The following is a 24441-nucleotide window of genomic DNA, read 5'->3' on the forward strand; positions in this document are numbered from 1 at the left end:
TCTTCTTCAAGAAGCTCTCTGTGACCAACCCCTCCCCCTATCTCTATTGCACTGACCACACATGAGATTTGGAAAAGAACTCTGGATTGAGGGTTGGAAGAACTGGACCCTAGTCCTGGCTCAGTAGTTCACCACCCTTGTGCCCATCTGAGGCATTCCCTGTGCTCAGGAGAAGACTCACTACAAGAAAATGAGAGACACAGAAACAACAAGATGGGATACACCAAGGACCCAGACAACTCTCCTGAACCAAGATAATGGACCGGGACCAGAAAGTTCTCCAACAATTCCTTAGCTAAGAACTGTACAAAGTATTTGTGAGAAAGGATTTATTTTAAAAAATCAGAATTCCACTGACTCATATTCATTCTTTCATTTGCAAATACTTGTTGAATACCTACAAGAGGCAGTAGACACAGTACCTGCTCTTAAAGAGCTCAAAATCTAGTGGAGGAGAGAAAAAATATACAGGTTTAAAATACAATGTGGAAGACCATTAGTTCTTTCCAGACGCGATGCCAACACTTTACCTGCATGTAGCTTAACTGTATGTTGTTCTTATTCCATGGGGTACTTGCTGATACTTCCAATTAATTCTCTTTATTATCCTCATAGAGTCCAGAGATTGTTATATATCTCCCAGTATCTTTTTTCCCTTTCTCTCATCTCCTAGGGATAGAGTCTCCAACTGTAGCTGGGCACATGCCACTCTAAAAAAAGATTATCTTTTCCAGACTCCTTTGCAGCTAAGCCTGGCCACAAGACTAAGTGATAGCCAATATGAAATGAGAGGAAGTGAAATGTGCAATTTCTGGGATCTGTCCTTAAACAGTGGGTCTGTTCCTCTTTCGCCTGTCTATTTCCACCTCACTTCTTAAAATATGGATGTTGTAGCCAGCCATCTTAGGCAACGTGAATAAGGAAATCATGTTAGGGATGATAGAGCAACAAGGCAGATAAAGAGTATTCAGATCCTTGCATTGACCAAGTAGAGCAAAGCAGAAATAATGGCCCTAACCTGCTGACTTCTAGGAGTTTATAAGAAATCATAAAAGTCTTATGCCACGCCGGGGTTAACTGGATTTTCTATGGCAGTGTCTACTTCTTTCTCTTTTTTTTATTAGTAATTCTATTTCCATTGGATTTGAATACAAATCTAATTTTAGCCTAATTTTAGAAGTTAGAACTGGGAAAAAAAGTATTGCCATGAGAGAAACGAAAATATGTGACATTGATACTATCCGTCTATGGGCAAGAAAGACTAAGATATTGTAGGCTGGATAGCTGGTGACCCTAGTTGTGCCATCTCAGAACACTTGACACAACTATCACCTATGCTATCTTGAAAGGCAGAACACCTGCCAACTGTGACTTCTGTTTTTTCAGTTTCATTTAGATATAATTGACATATAACACTGTATTAGTTTAAGGTGTATAACAGAATGATTTGAGACATATGTATGTTGTGAAATGATGACCACAGTAAGTCTAGTTAACATCAATCACTTTACATAGTTAGAATTTTTTACAGTGGTGAGAACTTTTAAGATCTACTTTCTTAGCAACTACAGTGACCATGCTCTACATCACATCCCTAGAATGCCAAATGTGACTTTATTCTTAGGGGAAATGGTTTGGCAACATGGCTAACCCTTGAACAACATGGGTTTGAACTGCACGGGTCCACTTATATGTGGACTTTTTTCAATAAATATACAGCCGGCCCTCCATATTCCTTGGTTTTGCATCTGAGGATTCAACCAACTGCAGATCAGAAACAGAATTTTCAATGTGTGGATAGGATAACAGGTAGGCAGAGGTTCCACTGTAGCTATATGTAGATTTCCACCTGTGCACGTGGCTGGTGCACCCAAGCCCGCATTGTTCAGGGCCAACTGTATTCATAACGATGATGTGCATTGATGGCTTCTCACCGTTTTTAGCAGTGTCACGAGAGAAATGAACTAAGCCAGTCTGCAAACAGGGATGGAGGGAAATACAGCTTTGCTAAGGGAGGTTTTCTCTGCCTGCAGCCTGAACCCAAGTTGATTAAGCTCCTTAATTTGGGGCCATGTGGGGTTGAAAAAGCCAACTGCTTTACCCCAACCTAAAGCAGATGGAATTGATAGTCAAAGGAGCAGCCTTAAAGAACATAAGCATATATGCTCACATGCATTTTTCAACTGCTTTCCATTAAGCATTTTCTAGTGCACACTGAAAGCTAGTTCAGGACAAAGGATCTGAGTAAAAGTGCTGCCTTAGTGTACCCCCGTGTTATCCCACAGAGGAGCAGAGTCAGGGGCCTTTGTGTGGGCCAAAAGCGGAAACTTGGGCTACCCCAGCACCTTGAAAAAGCTGCGCACGGGAACGGAGCGAGAGCCAATTCCAATGCTGGAACTTTTCCGTGCAGGTGGGGGTTTCACTCAGAGTGTGAGACTGCGGCCTGATATCCTGGTCTGCGTGCGCAGATAGTGAGCGAGAGTTTCCTCCAAGCGCCTCGGGAGTGGGCGCCCACCCGTGTTACCGGACAGAGTGGCAGAGCCAGAGGTCTTTGTGTGGGCGGAAGCCCCGCCTGATTATGCTAGCAGCTCTGACTGACTGAGCCTTACCCAGAGCCCTCTGCTGAATGGGAATAGAGTGGGGAGTTGCCAGCTCTTTGAGCCTCTTACTATCCAGGCAGAGGCAGCAGCAACCCCATAGCTGGATTATCAGGCTACTAATTGAGGAAGGAAAGACTAGGAGAAAGGCTCCAGGAACACGGACTCTCTCACTGGCAGAGCCTACAAATGCTAATGAGCCTCGACTGCCAACGAGACTAAAGCACAATACATGACATCACCATAGAGACTTATCAACTGCAAACCTCTACCTGAGCGTGCCAAAGAGGCAGAACCCGGGGTACAGAGTCACCGACCAGGAAGAGGGAGAGAAAAGAAAAAGCAAGAAGATAACCTCTCAAAATCAAGAATAATCTGCAGACTTTATAACCTACCCCATTTTATTATATTTGTTCGTTTGTTTCTCTTATCTTCATTCTTGATATTTTCTTTTCCTCCTCCAATTTGGTCATTTAACTCTGCCAGTCTTACTCTCTCCTCTCCTTGAACTACACTACCCATAAGTGTTACATCTCCCATTACCTTTTCTTTCCTCTTCCTTCATCTCTATGAGGGTTGCACTCCAAAACCCTTAACTCTCTCTCTCTCTCCTCTTTTTTTCTTTTTTCTTCTTTTAGTGGTTCCCCCTTTCTCTCTCTCTCTCTCTCTCTCTCTCTCTCTCTCTCTCTTTCTTTTCTCCCTCTATATTAGTTTCTTCCTTTCTCCTTTACGTCTCCTCTCATTCAAACCTCAATAACGAACAAATTATCTTATCTGGGACTCAAACTTATGTTTGTGGCATTTTGGGGGGTTTTTACTTCACCTTTTTAACTCAATAGTAGTGCTCCCATCCCTGGCTATCCATTTTATCTAGTTCTTGTTCCACTAAATACAATAGTAATTTTTTAATTTGTCTCCCCATTTTCCTGTTTCCCTCTTATTCCTCTCATCATAACTCTTAGTCAACCAACACCTAAAAGCAAATCATTTTATTCTTGACCCAAATTTTTTCCTTATTTCCTTTTTGTGGGTCCATACCCCCCCCTTTTTTTGCCCCTTTATTACTTTTCCCCAATTCAGGCCCTCCATTACAGGCATTGTTTGTTCTATTTAGTACAATATAATTCACAGTTCACCACAAGATTTTCTCAAGAAAGAGGGGAGAGGAGAGGAGAGGAAAAAAAGAGGGGGGGAATAATTTCCTTTTTTAAAATTTTTATTTTATTTTATTTTATTTATTTCATTATTAATTTTTTTAAAAAAACAACTCTTTTTGATTTTTTATTTTTTAAGCTTTTTATTCTTTATTAAATCTCATTAATACTAACAACAAAACCACCCTCAGATGCCATTAAGGAAGAGAAAATTGAATATCATGGATACAAAAGAAAGAGAGGTAACACAGATAGATGAGGAAAAAATCTATGGAGAAAAAATTTAATATATTGGAAACCTTGGAGCTAAATGACAGAATTTAAGATAGAAATCCTAAAAATACTCAGAGATATACAAGAAAACACAGAAAGGCAATTTAGGGAGCTCAGAAAACAACTCAATGAACACAAAGAATATATTACCAAGGAAATTGAAACTATAAAAACAAATCAAACAGAGATGAAAAACTCAATTCACAAGCTGAAAAATGAGGTAACAAGCTTAGCTAATAGAACAGGCCAGATAGAAGAGAGGACTAGTGAAATAGAAGACAAGCAACTTGAGGCACAATAGAGAGAAGAAGAAAAAGACTCAAAAATTAAAAAAAATGAGATAGCCCTACAAGAATTATCTGACTCCATCAAAAAGAATAACATAAGAATTATAGGTATATCAGAGGAAGAAGAGAGAGAAAATGGAATGGAGAACATACTCAAACAAATAATAGATGAGAACTTCCCAAGCCTGTGGAAAGAACTAAAGTCTCAAATTCCAGAAGCAAACAGAACTTCGAGTTTTCCTAACCCCAACAAACCTACTCCAAGGCACATCATAATGAAATTGGCACAAACCAATGGCAAAGAAAAAATTCCCAAGGCAGCCAAGGAAAACAAGAATACAACATATAAAGGAAGGCCCATTAGATTATCATCCGATTTCTCAACAGAAACTCTACAAGCTAGAAGAGAGTGGACCCCAATATTTAAAGTCCTGAAAAAGAGGAACTTTCAGCCATGAATACTATACCCATCAAAGCTATCCTTCAAATATGAAGGAGAAATAAAAACGTTCACAGATATAGAAAAGATGAGAGAATTTATCATCAAAAACCGCCACTCCAGGAATTACTAAAGGGGGTTCTCCAATCAGATACAAAGAACAAACAAACAAACAAAAAAAAAAAACAAAGCCACAAGTAAAAGCTCCAAGAAGAACACAATAAAACCAAATTTAAACTGTGACAACAACAAAAAGAAAGGGGGGGAGAGGATGGAGATTAACAGTAGCAAAGGACAATGGAGTACAAGAGTACTCACAAAATAGTGTGCTATAATGAACAGGGTAGGAACCCTTTTCATTACTTAAAGGTAACCACCATTGAAAAAACCACCACAGAAGCACATGAGATAAAAAAGATAGCAACAGAGGAAAGATGTATGGAATACAACCAAATAAAAACAAAAGATAGAAAAACGAAAGAGAAGGATCAAACAAGACACAAAACTATCAGAAAGCAATATATAAAATGGCAATAGGGAACTCACAAGTGTCAATAATTACACTAAATGTAAATGGATTAAACTCACCAATAAAAACACACAGAGTAGCAGAATGGATTAAAAAAGAAAATCCACTGTATGTTGCCTACAGGAAACTCATCTAAGCAACAAGGATAAAACAAATTCAAAGTGAAAGACTGGAAAACAATACTCCAAGCAAATAACATCCAAAAAAAAGCAGGCATAGCAATACTCATATCTGATAATGCTGACTACAAGACAGGAAAAGTACTCAGAGACAAAAATGGCCATTTCATAATGGCTAAGGGGACACTGAATCAAGAAGACATAACAATTCTTAATATATATGCACCAAACCAAGGAGCACCATAATATATAAGACAGCTACTTATTGACCTTAAAACAAAAACTGACAAAAATACAATCATACTTGGAGACCTCAATACACCGCTGACAGCTCTAGATCGGTCATCCAAACAGAGAATCAACAGAGATATAGTGGCCTTAAACAAAACACTAGAGCACCTGGATATGATAGACATCTACAGGACATTTCATCCCAAAGTGACAGAGTATACATTTTTCTCCAGTGTACATGGATCATTCTCAAGAATTGACCATATGTTGGGCCACAAAAACAACATCAGCAAATTCAGAAAAATCAAAGTTGTACCAAGCATATTTTCTGATCATAAAGCCTTGAAACTAGAATTCAACTGCAAAAAAGAGGAAAAAATCCCACAAAAATGTGAAAACTAAACAACATACTTTTAAAAAATGAATGGGTCAAAGAAGAAATAAGTGCAGAGATCAAAAGATATATACAGACTAATGAAAATGACAATACGACATATCAGAATCTATGGGATGCAGCAAAAGCAGTGATAAGAGGGAAGTTCATATCACTTCAGGCATATATGAACAAACAAGAGAGAGCCCAAGTGAACCACTTAACTTCCCACCTTAAGGAACTAGAAAAAGAAGAACAAAGACAACCCAAAACCAGCCGAAGAAAGGAGATAATAAAAATCAGAGCAGAAATAAATGAAATAGAGAACAGAAAAAGTATAGAAAAAATTAATAGAACAAGGAGCTGGTTCTTTGAAAAGATCAACAAAATTGACAAACCCTTGGCAAGACTTACCAAGGAAAAAAAGAGAAAGAACTCATATAAACAAAATCCAAAATGAAAGAGGAGAAATCACCATGGGACACCATAGATATACAAAGAATTATTGTAGAACACTATGAAAACCTTTATGCCACTAAATTCAACAACCTAGAAGAAATGGATAAATTCCTAGAACAATACAACCTTCCTAGACTGAGTCAAGAAGAAGCAGAAAGCCTAAACAGACCTATTGGTAGAGAAGAAATAGAAAAAACCATTAAAAACCTCCCCAAAAATAAAAGTCCAGGCCTTGACGGCTATACCAGCGAATTTTATCAAACATTCAAAGAAGACTTGGTTACTATTCTACTGAAAGTCTTCCAAAAAATTGAAGAAGAAGCAATACTTCCAAACACATTTTATGAGGCCAACATAACCCTCATACCAAAACCAGGCAAGGATGGCACAAAAAAAGAAAACTACAGACCAATATCTCTAATGAATACAGATGCTAAAACACTAAACAAAATACTAGCAAACCAAATACAACAACATATTAAAAAAATAATACATCATGATCAAGTGGGATTCATCCCAGAATCTCAAGGATGGTTCAACATACATAAAACAGTTAACGCAATACACCATATCAACAAAACAAAGAACAAAGACCCCATGATCTTATCAATAGATGCGGAAAAGGCTTTCGGTAAAATACAACACAATTTTATGTTTAAGACTCTCAACAAAATAGGTATAGAAGGAAAATATCTCAACATGATAAAGGCCATATATGATAAACCATCAGCCAACATCATACACAATGGCACTAAACTGAAGGCTTTCCCCCTTAAATCAGGAACAAGACAGGGTTGTCCACTCTCTCCACTCTTATTTAATGTGGTACTAGAGGTTCTAGCCAGAGCAATCAGACAAGACAAAGAAATAAAAGGCATCCATATTGGAAAAGAAGAAGTAAAGGTATCACTTTTTGCAGATGATATGATCCTATACATCGAAAACTCCAAAGAATCCACAAAGACTACTAGAAACAATAAGCCAATACAGTAAGGTCGCAGGATACAAAATTAACATACAGAAGTCAATAGCCTTTCTATATGCTAACAATGAAACAACTGAGAAGGAACTCAAAAGAATAATCCCCTTCACGATTGCAACAAAAAAAATAAAATACTTAGGAATAAACATAACAAAGAATGTAAAGGACTTATATAATGAAAACTATAAACCATTGTTAAGGGAAATCGAAAAAGATATAATGAGATGGAAGAATATACCTTGTTCTTGGTTAGGAAGAATAAATATAATCAAGATGACCATATTACCCAAAGCAATATACAAATTTAATGCAATTCCCATCAAAATTCCAATGACATTTTTTAAAGAAATAGAGCAAAAAATAATCAGATCTATATGGAACTATAAAAAAAAACCTGAATAGCCAAAGCAATCCTAAAGAAAAAGAATGAAGCTGGGGGCATTACAATACCTGACTTCAAACTATATTATAGGGCCACGACAATCAAAACAGCATGGTATTGCCTGACCAGGCGGTGGCGCAGTAGATAGAGCATCGGACTGGGATGTGGAAGAACCCAGGTTCGAGACCTCGAGGTCGCCGGCTTGAGCGTGGGCTCATCTTGCTTGAGCAAAAAAAAAAAAAAATCTCGCCAGCTTGGACCCAGGGTTGCCGGCTTGAGCGGGGGGGGGGGGGGGGGGGGGGGGGGGGGGGGGGTTGCTCGGTCTGCTGGAGGCCTACGGTCAAGGCATATATGAGAGGGTGGTCAATGAACAACTAGGGCACTGAGACGAAAGACTGATGATTGATGCTTCTCATCTCTCTCCATTCCTGTCTGTCTGTCCCTGTCTATCTCTCTCTCTTAAAATAAACACCAAAAAACAAAAAACAACAACAACAAAAAAACAGCATGGTATTGGCAGAAAAGTAGACACTCAGACCAATGGAACAGAATAGAAAGTCCAGAAATAAAACCACATATATATAGTCAAATAATTTTTGATAAAGGGGCCAACAACACACAATGGAGAAAAGAAAGCCTCTTCAATAAATGGTGCTGGGAAAACTGGAAAGACACATGCAAAAGAATGAAACTGGACTACAGTTTGTCCCTCTGTACTAAAATTAACTCAAAATGGATCAAAGATCTAAACATAAGACCTGAAACAATTAAGTACATAGAAGAAGACATAGGTACTAAACTCATGGACCTGGGTTTTAAAGAGCATTTTATGAATTTGACTCCAAAGGCAAGAGAAGTGAAGGCAAAAATTAATGAATGAGACTACATCAGACTAAGAAGTTTTTGCTCAGCAAGAGAAACTGATAACAAAATAAATAGACAGCCAACTAAATGGGAAATGATATTTTCAAACAGCAGCTCAGATAAGGGCCTAATATCCAAAATATACAAAGAACTCATAAAACTCAACAAAAACAAACAAACAATCCAATAAAAAAATGGGAAGAGGACATGAACAGACACTTCTCCCAGGAAGAAATACAAAGGGCCAACAGATATATGAAAAGATGCTCATCTTCTTTAGTTATTAGAGAAATGCAAATCAAAACTGCAATGAGATACCACCTCACACCTGTTAGATTAGCTATTATTAACAAGACAGGTAATAGCAAATATTGGAGAGGCTGTGGAGAAAAAGGAACCCTCATCCACTGTTGGTGGGAATGTAAAGTAGTACAACCATTATTGAAGAAAGTATGGTGGCTCCTCAAAAAACTGAAAATAGAACTACCTTATGACCCAGCAATCCCTCTACTGGGTATATACCCCCAAAAGTCAGAAACATTGATACGTAAAGACACATGCAGCCCCATGTTCATTGCAGCATTGTTCACAGTGGCCAGGACATGGAAACAACCAAAAAGCCCGTCAATAGATGACTGGATAAAGAAGATGTGGCACATATACACTATGGAATACTACTCAGCCATAAGAAATGATGACATCGGATCATTTACAGCAAAATGGTGGGATTTTGATAACATTATACGAAGGGAAATAAGTAAATCAGAAAAAACCAGGAACTGCATTATTCCATACGTAGGTGGGACATAAAAGTGAAACTAAGAGACAGTGATAAGAGTGTGGTGGTTACGGGGGGAGGGGGCAGAGGGAGAGGGAAAGGAGGAGGGGGAGGGGCACAAAGAAAACTAGATAGAAGGTGAGAGAGGACAATCTGACTTTGGGTGATGGGTATGCAACATAATTGAACGACAAGATAACCTGGACTTGTTATCTTTGAATATATGTATCCTGATTTATTGATGTCGCCCCATTAAAAAAAATAAAATTATTAAAAAAAAAAAAGTGCTGCTTTTACCTGAACTCATCCAGCCTCAGGGGGCTGATTAAATTGAGAGAGAGGGACATTGACAGAATACAGACTTTTTTTTTTTTTTTTTGTATTTTTCTGAAGCTGGAAATGGGGAGAGACAGCCAGACAGACTCCCGCATGCGCCCGACCGGGATCCACCTGGCACGCCCACCAGGGGGTGACGCTCTGACCACCAGGGGGTGTCGCTCTGCCGAACCAGAGCCACTCTAGCGCCTGGGGTAGAGGCCAAGGAGCCATCCCCAGCGCCCGGACCATCCTTGCTCCAATGGAGCCTCGCTGCGGGAGGGGAAGAGAGAGACAGAGAGGAAGGAGAGGGGGAGGGGTGGAGAAGCAGATGGGCGCCTCCCCTGTGTGCCCTGGCTGGGTATCGAACCCGGGACCCCTTGCATGCCAGGCCGACGCTCTACCAATGAGCCAACCAGCCAGGGCCAGAATACAGACTCTTTAGATTTAAAGTTGTCTAAGGCTGCTCTGTCTCATATGACAGCCACTAGACACGTGGCTATTTAAATTAATTAGAATTAAATGCAATTTAAAATTTCACTTTCTCAGTCACACTAACCATATTTCAAGTGCTCATAAGCCACCTGAGGCTGGAGGCCGCAGTACTTGAACATGCAGATACAGAACATCTTTTATCACTACAGAAAGTTCTACTAGAGAATGTTGGCTTAGACTGAGGGTTGGTAAACTTTCTCTGTAAAGGGCTGTACAGTAAATATTTTAAGCAAAATTGAGGATATTATGTGAGTACTTAAATAACTGTTAAAATGTAACTAAAGTCGTAAGAAAAACCTACTCTTAACTCACAAGCCATACAGAAGCAGGCAGCCAACAGATCTGGCCCACAAGCTATAGTGTGCAGGCCCCTAGTCTAGACAAAAGTCTCCAGCTTTGTTAACTCATCCATGGAATGAGCTGTAAGCAAATTCAGTTCGAGACTGCCAAATATGAGAAGAAAGTCTATTACTTGCAAAGCCAATAAGATTCACATGCCACTAACTTCAACCAATAGCATTTAGCCAAGTATTCATCCTCATCCCAATTCTAAGAGATAGGTTCATTTACAGTGAGGAAACTGACACAGGGTATAGAACCGGCCGAAGGTGAGACCCAGGCAATTCAGACACAGAGCTGTGCTCTCTACAACCTTTCCAGAAGTCTCCATGTCAACTCCCCCGCTTCTCCCTGTAGGTGGTGAACACTCCTACATCCAGAAACTTTCCTGTCTTTCCACGCACCCTGTCATTATAACGCCTGCTCCGTAGTGAGCACACGATCCATACTTGCTAATATATCGAGACTCTGGACTTGCTTCAAGTCCCATGGAAGACTCACATTGAACGATCACATGTAGTAGTTTCCCCAAAGACCAGCTTCTTGGCTAGAAGGACAAGGAGGAAGCAGGAGGGTTTGTGGCTTCTAAAAGAAGGGCTGAAGTGGGGGAAGCGCCACAGAGGGAAAGGGGGTGTCAGAGGAGCGCCATGGGAAATGGAACTGCGGAAAGACGCCTACACGATCAGCCTTCTCAGAACTGGCCCCATGAACCTGAAAGCCCAGTGAGAGTGCAGAGCATCGAGGGCAGGCACAGCCAGAACGGGACTGTCCCTGTCCCGTACTCAACAGCGGAGCCCCAGCCTAATCAGCGCTTGGAATGCTAGACACCAGAGCAGCCCTCTCCTGGCTTTCTGCTGGCAGCGCACTGACCCCGGGCCTCAGAGATAAGAGCAGGTTTGCATTCCAAGAACCCTATCAAAGGGAAATTGACCTCAAGGAGTTGGCTAGCTTCCAATTAAGCAGATGAGGGGGGAAAACTGACTCAAGGAACACAGCCTTTCAAAATTCCTTATTTAACGAGAAATAATACCTTTGAGGCTTCCAAACTTAAAAGATGGTCTTGAGAAGATGATGCAAAATTGGGAAATATTTCTTTATTCCAATGGAAATTTTCTGAAGCGTGGAAATTTCCCTTTCAAACTGTGGGGAGCCACCTGCTTCAGACTGAACTGGACCTTAGCTTCAACCGAGGTTATTTGTAAATGGAAGAGTTCTTTCAGCACCGATCCAGGGCTATTTTGTCATCTGATATAAGTAATCCACATGCTTTTGTTTTGCTTGCTTTTTTGGGCAATGATTTCTGAAAGATGTGCGTCTTTCAAGAATTTGATGTGTAAAATAACATAATACACCATGACACAGGCCCAGCTTTGGTAATGAATCATAGCTAATTACACATGCAAATACACTGGGTCAATCTAAAAGCTCAATTAGCGAACTAATTATGGTAAAAATGGGGATGTTTGATTTTGTATGCGCAGGTGTTCCATTTTTTCAGTAAATCACCTCTTTTTCTTAAAACAGAAAATGTAGAATTCACATTGAACAGCCCTCAGTCATTTACGTTTCTGTTTTCTATGCAGGGCTGCCTATCATGGTGTACTTACTATGTGCCAGGTGCTGAGGCAGAAACACTGTTTTTATTACATCGCTGAGCCCTGACAGTAAAATCAAAGAATATATCAATATTCCCATTTTACTGATGAGGAAGCAGAGATCGGAGGGGCAATTTCGAACCAAGATTCAAATTCTGTTTTGACCAATTATCTTCAAGTTATCTCCGAGAGTTACAGCCAATGCACTTGGCAGAATGTGTGTCTGCATCTTGGTTCATTGCCTTTGCAGTGAAAGGGTTCTTGGCACTGTAATGTTTCAATACGGTGTTAGAGGTTTTGTAAGAAAAGTTTCTAAGTATTAAAAGAGATATTTATGATTTGAGTGGGAAAAAGAGAAAGAGACTTGTTGGATGATATATTTCTTATGAATCACATCTGATGTCCAGCAATGCTATGTTAGGGTAGTTTATGAATTTGCAAATTTAAAGGCATGCTAAGCTTTTTCTTCAAACTAAAGAATGACATGCTCACATAGTTATTCAACAAACATTACTGGGAATGTCCTCTGTGCTAAGCACTGTGCTAGACAAAGTAGGGGACACCATTCGTGCTGCTACATCTCAAGAAGCTGGGTGTACCTTCTGTACACAGGGCTCTCTGCTGCCAGGGAAATCCAAGGTGGGAACAAGAAGCTGCAGGACAAGGGCTGGTCATTCCTAAAGGTAATGTGCCTGCCCCCCTTTCAAACAAAAGCTTGAAGAAACAACCCTTCAAAGCGGCAAAACGTATCCCCTTGGGTCCATCACTTCTGCGCAGGACTGGAGCTTGGATTCTGAACCAAACCCTCCTGAGTTCAGAGCCGTATCAGATTTCCACAGAATGCCTGTGGTTGCAGGATTGGGATGACTAATAGGAAAACACACTCACCAAGATTTTCTAACTGCAGGCTGTGCAGATAGTATTTTTATCTTCAAGACTTGGCAAGTCTGTGACATGCACAGTTGCAATCTGAGGACTCAATCTGAGGACTCAGAAGGACAGATAGCAAGAGTGAGGAAGTGAGCTTAAGTGGTTTGTGTCTTGCAATGAGTTAGAGGAAGCTCGGGATTAGTCTGACTTCTCGTGTTTATTTTTTCTGGGGGTTAGCACCCTGTGAGCTGAAAGTCAGACCAGGAGTCACCCACTCTGTCTGATGCAGGGCTACCGACTGAATTCTCCTAAAGCTTGACTTTCTCGTCCACAAACAGTGGGGGTTGACCTAACTGACCTCAATGCTCCTTTTCTAGTGTGATTATTCTCTGATTCTGAGGCTTATCTGCCAGGATCTGACCTCAGCCAGAGTCTTCCTAGCCACCCAGAACCTCAGACTGCTAATGTTTTCAAAGGGTCTAAGGCTAAGCAAAGCTTCCAACCACTATGAACCTTCTAGGGATTTCACTGACGGAAACCAAAAAACCTTAGTGCATCTTTTTATAATAATAAACATTACATGTCTTCAGATAAAACTGTTTGATTCGTTTTATTCAGCTCTCTGAAATCGTAAGGATAGGAAGAACTGGACAATGATCCTCCAATCTGGGGAAATGGTTAAAAATGGGAAATCACTTCAAGTGGCACATACCGCTAAAAGGATGGGAGAGCCAGAGGTGCTAACATGGAAAGCTATGCTAGATATTACTATTAAGGTACAACAAATTAAAATCAGTTTTTTAAAGGAGCATCACAAATTTTAAAGGAGCGTCATTTAATGTATGATTCCTTTATGATGAGTACATATATTCGATGTGTATTTACAAAGAAATGCATTAATGTCCCATAATAATCGAAGAACACATTAGAAACTTTTCACAGTGATTTCTATATTCTTCTTTACTCTTTGAGGGTATTTTTTTTTTTCAAAAATATGTATGGTTTTTTTTAACATTCTAAAAATTACAGAGGAAGTACTAAAACCTCATAATGTGGAAGGAAATTGTGTAAAATGATAAATTCAACAAGTACTTATTAATACTTGTTTTTGTGCCAGGTACCTGCTTCTAAGTGGTGGGTCGCATCAGTGGAGCAGACAGGCAAGATTCCTGCTCTTCTGTAGCTTGTGTTCTCCAAATAATAAACTCCAAAACATACAACTGTGACCAATTGTGTCGGGTGTTTGGTGGTAGGTATTCTGGAGAGAGAAATCGTGGGCAGGGTAAAGGAGGTCGGGAATGTGGATCGGGCTGTGACTGCAAATAAGGCGGGATGGGTGGGCATCACTGAGAAGCTGACATCCGAGCCAGGGTCTCAAGGAAAGGAGGGAGTCGGTCAGGCAGGTCTGTCAAGCAGAGAAGCATTCCAGGCGACGGAAGAGCCTCATACGAAGGCCCCAAGGTCAACCAAGTAAATTTGAAGGTCTAATTGGCTTTATTAAGCAATAATACACAAAGTAATCAGTAAATAAAAATGCTGGAACATTCATGAACATGGCAACAAGGCCAGTGTGCCCAGAACAGGCAGAAGAACGACAGGAGATGGGAGCCAAAGTGGGCGGGCCCTCAGCATCTATACTGAGCATGTGCGGCCTTGTCAGCCATTCCAAGGATAGCGGCTTTGACTCTGAGTGGCATAAGGACCCATTGCAAGTTTTTCAGCTAAAGAGTGGTGTGGTCTGACTTAGGTTTTTGGAGGATCATGCTGGTTGCCGTGTTGAGAAGAAATGCAGAGGGGCAGGGGTGGAAGCCCAGAGCCCAGTCAAGAGGCTATTACAGGAATTCAAGCAAGAGACCCAGCTGGCAGGGGTGGACGTGGTGAGAACTTGCTAGATCCGGATATATTTTAAGGAGGAGCCAAATAAAATACAACTTCAAAGCTCTTGGAAGAATGAGGAGAGGGATTAGAGACAGCAAACATTTCTGAGAAGTTCCCTGAGAGGGGGAACAAAGTCACTGGCTGGAGTCCACAGGCCCAGCAAGGTCAAGTGAATTTATGTTAGTTTAGGAGCAATAACAGCATGTTGTAATGTGGGTGAGAATGGCACAACTCAGGTCATGAGAGCAAAATAATAATTAAAAAATCCCCATTAATAGTAGTGCTGATGATGCTGTGGGAGAGAAAGGGGAGAAGGCTGGGGCATGGGCCCTGAGGAGGGAGCAGGGAGGAGAGCAGCACTCCCGCGGGGAGGTCGGCCCTAGCTAGAAGCCTGGAAATTTCACTCCTAGTTCAAGAGTCCACAGCCTGCTTGGCCACCTCTCACTTTCCCTTGAGCCTGGGTAGGCTTCTGTGAGCAGCAGCAGTGACATCACAGGACTTGAAGGCTGAGGCAGAAAAGGGGAGGGTGTCTCCACCTCACCTCACATTCGTTTGCTCTTCATCTCTCTCTCTCTCTCTCTCTCTCTCTCTCTCTCTCTCTCTCTCTCTCCTTGCTTTGCAGTTCTGAGCCATCCGCCCTTTAAGAAGGCTGATAACACCACCGCTGCCACATTGGAGAGACCACCTGAGACACCCGGGCAGCCCAGCCCCTCCAGCCACAGCCATCGGCTCTCCCGGCCCAGACAGGGGACCTCAGGGAGTGAGTCCTCCCGGGAGCCCAGCCACAGCCATCGGCTCTCCCGGCCCAGACAGGGGACCTCAGGGAGTGAGTCCTCCCGGGAGCCCAGCCACAGCCATCGGCTCTCCCGGCCCAGACAGGGGACCTCAGGGAGTGAGTCCTCTCGGGAGCCCAGCCACAGCCATCGGCTCTCCTGGCCCAGACAGGGGACCCCAGGGAGTGAGTCCTCCCGGGAGCCCAGCTCAGGCACTGACTGCCACTGTGTGGGAGACTCAGGGCCAGAGCCGCCTGGCGGAGCCTAGTCAGCTCATGGACCCCCAACACCTAACAGTCTACGGCTGTTGTTTTAAGTCAGTGTGTTCGGGGCTGATCTGTCACACAGTGATAGGTAACTAGATAGGCAGTCAGGCCGGAAATACGGGCGCAGAAGTTGCAGGTAGGTATACAAGGAGAGGGAAACATGTGGAAGTTCTTCCCAATTGCTGCAATGTTCTTGGTGAAGAAGCAAGGTTAGCAAAGAATGAGGAGACAGCAGGAGGGGCTGGACGTTCAAAGAGAGAGAGAGAGGTAGAGAGAGTCCTCCAGAGGGTCCAGGAGGCACTGGATGTGGGAGCCGAGTGTGGTTACCTGGCAGCAACAAGGAACTCCCCCCAAACGCTCACCTTTCCACAATTCATTTGCATTCCCAGTCTTTATCATATATTCTTTGCATAGCCGTTATCTGGTTAGATTGAATTACCTTCCACAAGATTCTTCACAAATGGACATTCATCTTGAGATGAAAGGGGAGCCCTTACTGTCATACGCAGTTAAGAGAGAATTCGCTCTTGTCCTTCCTCCACTCATTCACCCACCCAACCAGTCTGAAGGCCACTGGGCACCCCTGTGGGCTGCTCCGTGTCAGGCTGCAGGGACTGCAGCTCCTCGCACTCGGCTGATTTACTGGCCAGATCACAGAGCAGGCAGCTGAACAGGAAATGTTGGCATATGCATTTCCAGTGGAGGAGGTCGCTTGAGCCAAACTGTGGAAACAAGGGCTACTGTCATGGTGGGGAGCCTGCGGGCGGATGGGCTGTGTTACACTAGAGGTGATGACTGATTGGAGAAGAATGAGAAAGGGGCAGGGAAGAGACAGCGAGTGGGGGAACAACTGTTGGAAACCCTTATGTTGGACTGCACTGACTTTCGCCATGTTGATGGAGCACCCAGCTGCCTGACATCTAGCCGCGCCCTGCTCACAGCCCGTCGGGGCTGACCGAGCCCTGCGAATAAGGGAAGTGACTGAAGTGCTATTTGTTTGATACACCCAACCTTCACTGGAAATTTCCCTAATACATTTATGACCTCTTTTTGCAAATTTTGAAATGGTTCTCTGGAAGGTATAATTACTATAAATGTCAAAGTATCATTATAAACCAAAAATTAAAGTACAAGATTTGCCCACTTACTATGAAAAGAATAGACTTTTTGTTATTTACCTCCTGCCATTTTAGTCCAACACACTTTGTTTTCCAAATAAAAGAATAAAATGATATAAAGCAGTCTTACATGAATTAGGAACTCAACAGCTACTATGCGCCACAATAGGCGCCGAAGACCATGAGATTTTAAACCTTATTTGACCTTACATCTATCCACTGGTTTCCATAAGCCATGGGTTGCATACTTTTCCCTGTAAGGCCCACTAAGTAAATATTTTACATTTTACAGGCAATTAATCTCTGTCACAACTACTCAACCCTTCCAGAAGTTTGCAATTGTAGTGCAAAAGCAGTCATAGGCAATATATAAACAAAGATACAAATAATAAAACTACTCATGGACACTGAAATGTTATTTTAATATAACTTTACACATCAAGAAATAGTATTCATCCTTTAAATTTAAATACATAAAAAAGCATTCTTAACTCATGGGCTATACAAAAACTGGTGGCAGGCTGGATACAGACCACAGTCATAATGTGCCAATCCCAGACCTAAACTTTGGAGGTCTTCTAAAATATAAGTGATCTATGCTTGGGGTCCTAAGTGTTAAAGAGATAACCACAGACCCAAAATGGCATCACTAATGCTAAAAGCCCATGATACCAAAGCTATATTTCACACCTTATCTAATTAGTTTCAACCTCTCCCAGAAATGTCTCCATTATCAACCAGTCTGGATTTTTTGGTCAAGCACCAGTAATCTGTCACGTGGGCCCTCTTCATCCCCCATAGGAAGAAGAGGTAATCTGTATGATAAAAACCCTTCTGGTTCTCGTTCCTCAGAGAAAAGAGGTCTGAGCCCTGGCCCGTTAGCTTTGCAGATCAGAGTCTTATCCCTCGTACCAATATGTCAAGGTTGTGGGCTTGATCGCTGGTCAGGGCACACACAGGAAGCAACCAATGAGTGCACAACTACGTGGAACAACAAACGAATGCCTCTCTATCCCCCTTCTTTTCTCTCTCTCTAAAATCAAGCAATAAAAAAAGAAAGAAAAGAGCCCTAGGCCAAGATTAATCCACTCTTTTCTTTTGTTGGTAGTTCCCTTGCCTCCCCTTCTTCCTATAAAACCCTCCACTTTGTACAACTCCTTATAACACCCTTGTACTTGCTAGATGGGACGCTGCCCTCAAGGAAAGCCAATTAGATCTTCAAATTTACTTGAATTTTGGTTTTTAATCAAAGACACTGGTTGGTTAACCTGTAATGATCATTTGTAATTTCAGCACCATCTTCCAAATTTTTAAATAATCAGATTTAACTAAATTAGTAAATGGATTCCTGTGTTTAGACATGAAGAAATTTGTTTCACTTAACATAATAGTTCACTTAACAAAATTTGTTATAGTTAAGAGCCAAATAATATTTTTATTTGGAAAATTGCTTAACTACTGTTAGGTTTCAGCATGTTTCCCTCTAACAGTGATCTCCCTGTCCCTGTATCTGTTCCACATAGTGAGAAGCATTTTAGTAGCTGGGGCTTTGTCAGTGGGAAGACTTGACTTAAAATTTTTGTTCTGCCACATAAGAGCTCTCTGATTTGGAAGAATTACTTGAGTTTCAGATTTCTTTACTGTAAAATGGCTAGAGGCAGGGATTTTTTGTGAAACTATTAAGGAAAATAGGTAACACATTTATTCATGTAAACAAACCATCATCACAGATTAGCTGACATTTAGTAAGCATCAGGGCTATATTGATACTTCCAATTTCTAGTTTGCCTTTTTTTTTTCATTTAGCATTATATGCTGTGCATTTGTTTATATCATTCAGTATTATTTTTAAAAAATGATGGATTACGTAACATTCCATTCAACAGCGAAGCACAGTGAATGAACTCCTCCCACCATTGGCCATGAGAGATTGTCTTTGCCATGCGGCACAGACTATTTTTGTAAAGAGTTTGCCACATCCCTGATGATTTCTTTAAGAAGAGTTTCTGGAAGTACAGGAGTTTCCATATCTAAAGATCAGATCTGTAACTATTAATAAGGTTGAATAATTTCCCTGTGATTTTTGGCCTTTTGTGTTTCTTGAAAATTGTTTCCATATCTTTTTTTATAGAAGACATGCCAACTTATTTATTCATTTTTTTAGTGAGATATCCTACTCGAAGCCCATAGTTACTGAGTGTCTCCTGGATAACAGTGCAAGCTGGACTTGGCCTCGGTACAGGGGTCTCAACCATGGCTTCTGGAGACAGGTGCCCAGCCAAGACCACTCAAGCTCAAAAGGCTGCTTTGAAGCCAACACAGAATCATAGACATCAAGCCCTCAGCATGATGCTTGATTTGTAGTAAGTGGTCAACAAATGCGATGAGCTCTCTTTATTCTCAATCCTGTGCGCCATCCCTCAAGGGGCAAAGGCTGATGTGGGCATAGGTTTGCATAAAAATAGACATCTGAGTTTCTAGTAAATGAAACTCTAAGAGTTGTTTCCTTTGTAACCCAACACACCCCTGGTTAACTCTTTATTATATTAGACCCTAGACACAAAGTGAGGCCTGTTGCCAACATTCAGAGCCAGAAGTCAAAACAGGTTCTTGGTGAATGTGCTCTACTGTGTCTAATTTGAGTGACAGAATAATTTCAGAAAAAGGCCACTGATGCATTTTTCTGATGATATTTGGCATACCTAATAACTCTTACTGTTTATAAAAGACTTGAACATATATTGTTATTTGAGCCTCACAATGGCCCTAAAAGGTAACCAGAAAGGTATTAATGTTCATTTTATAGTTAAAGAAATTGCGTTTCAGAGGATGTGGGGGACAGGCCCAAGGTCCCCCAGCAAGTAATAGAGATAGCCAGCACTGGTGAAGACTTGCTCGTTTTTTGTGTGTGTGTGACAGAGAGAGAAGCAGAGAGAGACAGACAGGGACAGACAGACAGGAACGGAGAGAGATGAGAAGCATCAATCATCAGTTTTTTGTTGCAGCACCTTAGTTGACCATTGATTGATTTCTCATATGTGCCTTGACCGGGGGGCTACAGCAGACCGAGTGACCCCTTGTTCAAGCCAGCAACCTTGGGCTCAAGCTGGTGAGCCTTGCTCAAACCAGATGAGCCTGTGCTCAAGCCGGCGACCTTGGGGTTTTGAACCTGGGTCCTCTGCATCCCAGTCCAACGCTCTATCCACCGTGCCACCGTCTGATCAGGTGAAGATTCTCTCTTTAAGCGTTTGAGTAGTGAGTTTTTTTCCTGTCCACTGACCCCCAGGAGTGAGGGGTTTTTTTTTTCAAAAAATGAAAAGTAGTTCCAGTTACAGTTTTATTAACTTAAAATCATGTTTGTTTGATAACCAATTTATAGAAAGAAGAAGAACATACATTTGTCTTTTTTTAATGTTGCCTTACACATTTTTAAAATAAATTTTTTTTAACTCTGGATGGTCAGAAGGCATGAAAAGGTACATGAATGTTTGTACTACTCAGAGGGTTGACAAAACTTTCATCAGGCTCCCCAGAGCCACTAGACCTTGACTTTGGGGCATCTGCGTCCATCTGCCTAGTTTTCACAGGATTCCTGGTAAATGAGTTCAGTGAGAATTCCTCACTGTGGATATCTGATCACCTGTGCTATCTGACCCAATACCGCACCCCCTACCACCACCCAGGTGATAGCTGATTGCCCTGGCCTGTTTTCAGTAAGAATCCTGTCCAATAGGTTCTCCCAAGTCCCCCAGGCCTGGTGTTCCTTCCTAGTCATTTTCTATGCACTGACCCCCCTCCTCCGCTGGCCCGGAGACCTCCACTTGGCCTCGCTGCCTCTGGAAGTGGGCACAGCAAGTCCCCCCAGGCCTGATGTTCCTTCCTAGTCATTTTCTATGCACTGACCCCCCCCCCCCTCCTCCGCTGGCCCGGAGACCTCCACTTGGCCTCGCTGCCTCTGGAAGTGGGCACAGCAAGTCCCCCCAGGCCTGATGTTCCTTCCTAGTCATTTTCTATGCACTGACCCCCCCCCCCTCCTCCGCTGGCCCGGAGACCTCCACTTGGCCTCGCTGCCTCTGGAAGTGGGCACAGCTCTGCGCTGAGTTCTCTCTTCCCCGAGTGCCACAGAACCCGGACAAAGTCTGTGTTCTCAACTTTACTGCCCAGTTCTGCTTTGCTTTTCTTTAAAATTTTCCAAATCTACTTTTATTTTCTTTCTGTCCTCTTCACACACGGAACGTCTCTGCACACCTCATTTTTTAGCAGCTATCAAGTCATCCACGTTGATCAGGTACCACTTTCTCCCTAAAACTTTGCTGGCATCAAAGTATGACAGTTAACCAGTGTTTAGTCTATACAGTGTTTACCTAGCACAGCAATTAAACACATAAAAATAGGACAAGGCGCATACTCTGCCATTCAGAACCAGGTGGTCACAGTCCCTATCTTGCGACTGTACAAAGGCAGCAGAGAAAACAACAGCCAGTCACCCCAGAGGACACTGAACACCATGACCCAGCAGCTATGGTGATGTGACCCCAGTGTCATGCCCCACCTCACCTTTCCCTAGGGTGCTTTCATAATTCTAGAATGTCAGGTCCAGCTGATACAAAATGAAGACAGACAACACAATATTCACTCTGTGGAGATATTCTAACTCCTACTACGTGTGCATTGTGATTTTGAATGCAACTCATTTGAAAAACTTGTGACCATCGTGGTTTTTCAGGTTGGATGATACAACAGTCTCACACTCACTGTTGCTTCTTTTGGGGCTGCAGCTCTGGGTTTCTTAGAGAGCACGCATGCCCAGGCCTGCATCCTAGTCCCCTATGTTCCCATATAATGTGCCTGTTTGCATGATACCGTATACTGGGAAAGTACACAGGAACCGCAGTGATCTATATGGCTTTAAAGCCAAAACCGTAGGATGAGAAAAAAATGGACCTATCAAAGCTACTTCCCCAATTCAAACATCTGCTCCTCCTCACCATAGCACACACTGCCTCTTCTAGAAAATTGGACAGAGAAAGTGTTGATTAATCTGAAATTACGAAATACTCCCATGATTAATGCTGATTATGAAATATCACCGAGAACTTTCTCCCAGCAAATAACCGAAGTACAGATTCTTAAATGTCGCTCTAGCCAGCTGGTTTCAGCGCTTTCCAGAAAAATGACAGATAACACGTTTTAGGGAGCGCGTAGCTGTCCTTACCATTTTTAGTCTTCTTCCAAAATGAAGTCTAAAGGTCTGGCTGAAGAGAAGAAAGCTGGAGAGATGTCAAGATCAGCCTGATGTGGGTACCATAGCATCGGCTAAGAGGAAGAGGAAACACCAAACTGTACATTAAAAAAAACAGACAAACCCAGCAAAGTACAATAGCATCAAAACATGCTGGGAACATTGTTCTAAAATGTGCAGTTGAGGAAACCTATTAATGTTATTTACTTCCTCAAATTTATACAGATTAGAAACATACCCCAGAAAGCACTTCTAATATTATTAAGGGTCTGACTTTATGTTTGAAGAATTGATATTCCCGACCAGTAAATATTTTAAGTTCTAAAATAATTTTTTTTGGCATATGATTTGGGTTCCCTCTCCTCCCCACTCCCTGAAAACGGTCCATCTCTCCAGTTACTTAAATTATCCCAATGTTTAAAATACCTTTCTCGGTTGCATAGAGCGATTCTATATCTGGGTTCCTCTGAGCTGAAGAGACGCTGGATGTGGAAGGTCACAGATGCTCCAGGCTGCTAGCCCTGGAGGTTCCCAGCGCAGGGGCAAGGTTGGCGTGTAGGGGAGGAGCGTGACGACTCAAGCCACCCCAGACACGAGTTTTGCAGAAACACCAGGTTCCTCTTATTTCTACCACCATAACTGGGGCAAGGACTTGTCTAAATCCAAATAACCTGGCGGACTGCTCGTTCCTCTTTCTCACAGGAGACTTTCTCAACCTCAGCACTATGGGCACTTCCTGTGAGATCATTGTTTGTTGCATTGTAAGATGTTTAGCAGCATCCCTGACCTGTACACAGTAAATACTAGTAACATTATAGCCTCCCGGTTCTGATAACCACAGACGTCTCCAGACATTGCAAACTATCCCCTGGGGGCCGGGGGCACAAGTGCTCCAGGTGGAGAACCACTGTTCTATAGATATTTTAAAGATACATTCAAACTGACCTTGTCCCATCTTAGACCCAGCTGAAGGTTCACTCACCAGTTAAAAAAGGTCACCTCACACCAGTCACAATGGCGCTCATTGACAAAACAACACACGATAGGTGCTGGTGAGGATGTGGAGAAAGGGGAACCCTCCTGCACTGCTGGTGGGAATGCAGACTGGTGCAGCCAGTGTGGAAACAGTATGGAGATTCCTCAAAAAATTAGAAATCGAACTGCCTTTTGACCCAGCTATCCCACTGTTAGGAATATACCCCAAGAATACCATATCACTGACTCAAAAAAAGAAATGCACCCCCATGTTTATGGCAGCATTGTTCACAATAGCGAAGATCTGGAAACAGCCCAAGTGTCTGTCAGTGGATGAGTGGATTAAAAAGCTGTGGTACATATAAACAATGGAATACTATAGGGCCATGAAAAAGAAGGAAATATTACCTTTTGCAACAACATGGATGGACCTGGAAACTATTATGTTGAGTGAAATAAGCCAGGCAGAGAAAGAAAAATATCATATGGCCTCACTCATTTGAGGAATCCAAGGAATAATGAGAACTGAGGAATGAAATTAAACCTGAAGGGAAGGAGGGAGGGAGCTGTTGGGAGGTGAGTAAAGAAGATGTTGAGGGGAATATGGGGGAGGGGGGATGCATTCGGGAGACATTAGAATCTATGTAAATGCAATAAACAAACAAACAGTCAGCTGCGCTTGCAGGTTAGCGTCACCATAAGCCTTGCGTCCCGAAGTGGGGTCCTCAAGAGAACCGTTCCCTTCCAAACTGACTATTGGGCTCTTTGTAGGTGGAGACAAAACACCCAGTTATGTTTAAAATGCTTCAGCTGGCCCACCTGGAGAGCATTTTAAAAAGCACTTAGGCGTGGGAAAGCAGCTGGTAATGATCAGGGCGCCTCTACCGAATTGAAAAGCCAACAGTGCCCGCATCAGCTGCAAGACTACCACAGGCAATAATGATAGGTGATCTTTCCTGAGCATTCGTTACGAGCCAGATACCGCTTTAACTGCTTAGGTGTATTAGCCCCTTCCATACTAAAAAGATAAAGCAAATATCTTATTTTCCTTTTTTTTAAAAAAAGTAAATGGAATTAAAGCAGGAAACACAATGGACTTTCCCCAGGG

The 24441-nt window shown here is 42.1% G+C and overlaps 1 protein-coding gene across 2 annotated transcripts in view; it reads right to left on the minus strand.

Moving 5' to 3' along the window:
- TLR7 (toll like receptor 7) overlaps positions 1–24441 on the minus strand; it is a 48678-nt gene that overhangs the window by 21302 nt on the left and 2935 nt on the right. Inside the window, exons 1-2 of one of the 2 annotated variants that reach the window (XM_066250106.1) lie at positions 22785–22949; positions 22332–22432 (exon numbers count right to left, since the gene is read on the minus strand). In XM_066250106.1, the coding sequence (XP_066106203.1) occupies positions 22332–22334 (3 nt within the window). In that variant the 5' untranslated portion in view covers positions 22335–22432; positions 22785–22949. Of the gene's footprint in view, positions 1–22331; positions 22433–22784; positions 22950–24441 lie in introns of those variants that run through there. The other variant, XM_066250107.1, reaches the window with a different exon arrangement.

The sequence above is a fragment of the Saccopteryx bilineata genome, chromosome X, assembly GCF_036850765.1.
Source record: "Saccopteryx bilineata isolate mSacBil1 chromosome X, mSacBil1_pri_phased_curated, whole genome shotgun sequence".
Lineage (NCBI taxonomy): Eukaryota > Metazoa > Chordata > Mammalia > Chiroptera > Emballonuridae > Saccopteryx > Saccopteryx bilineata.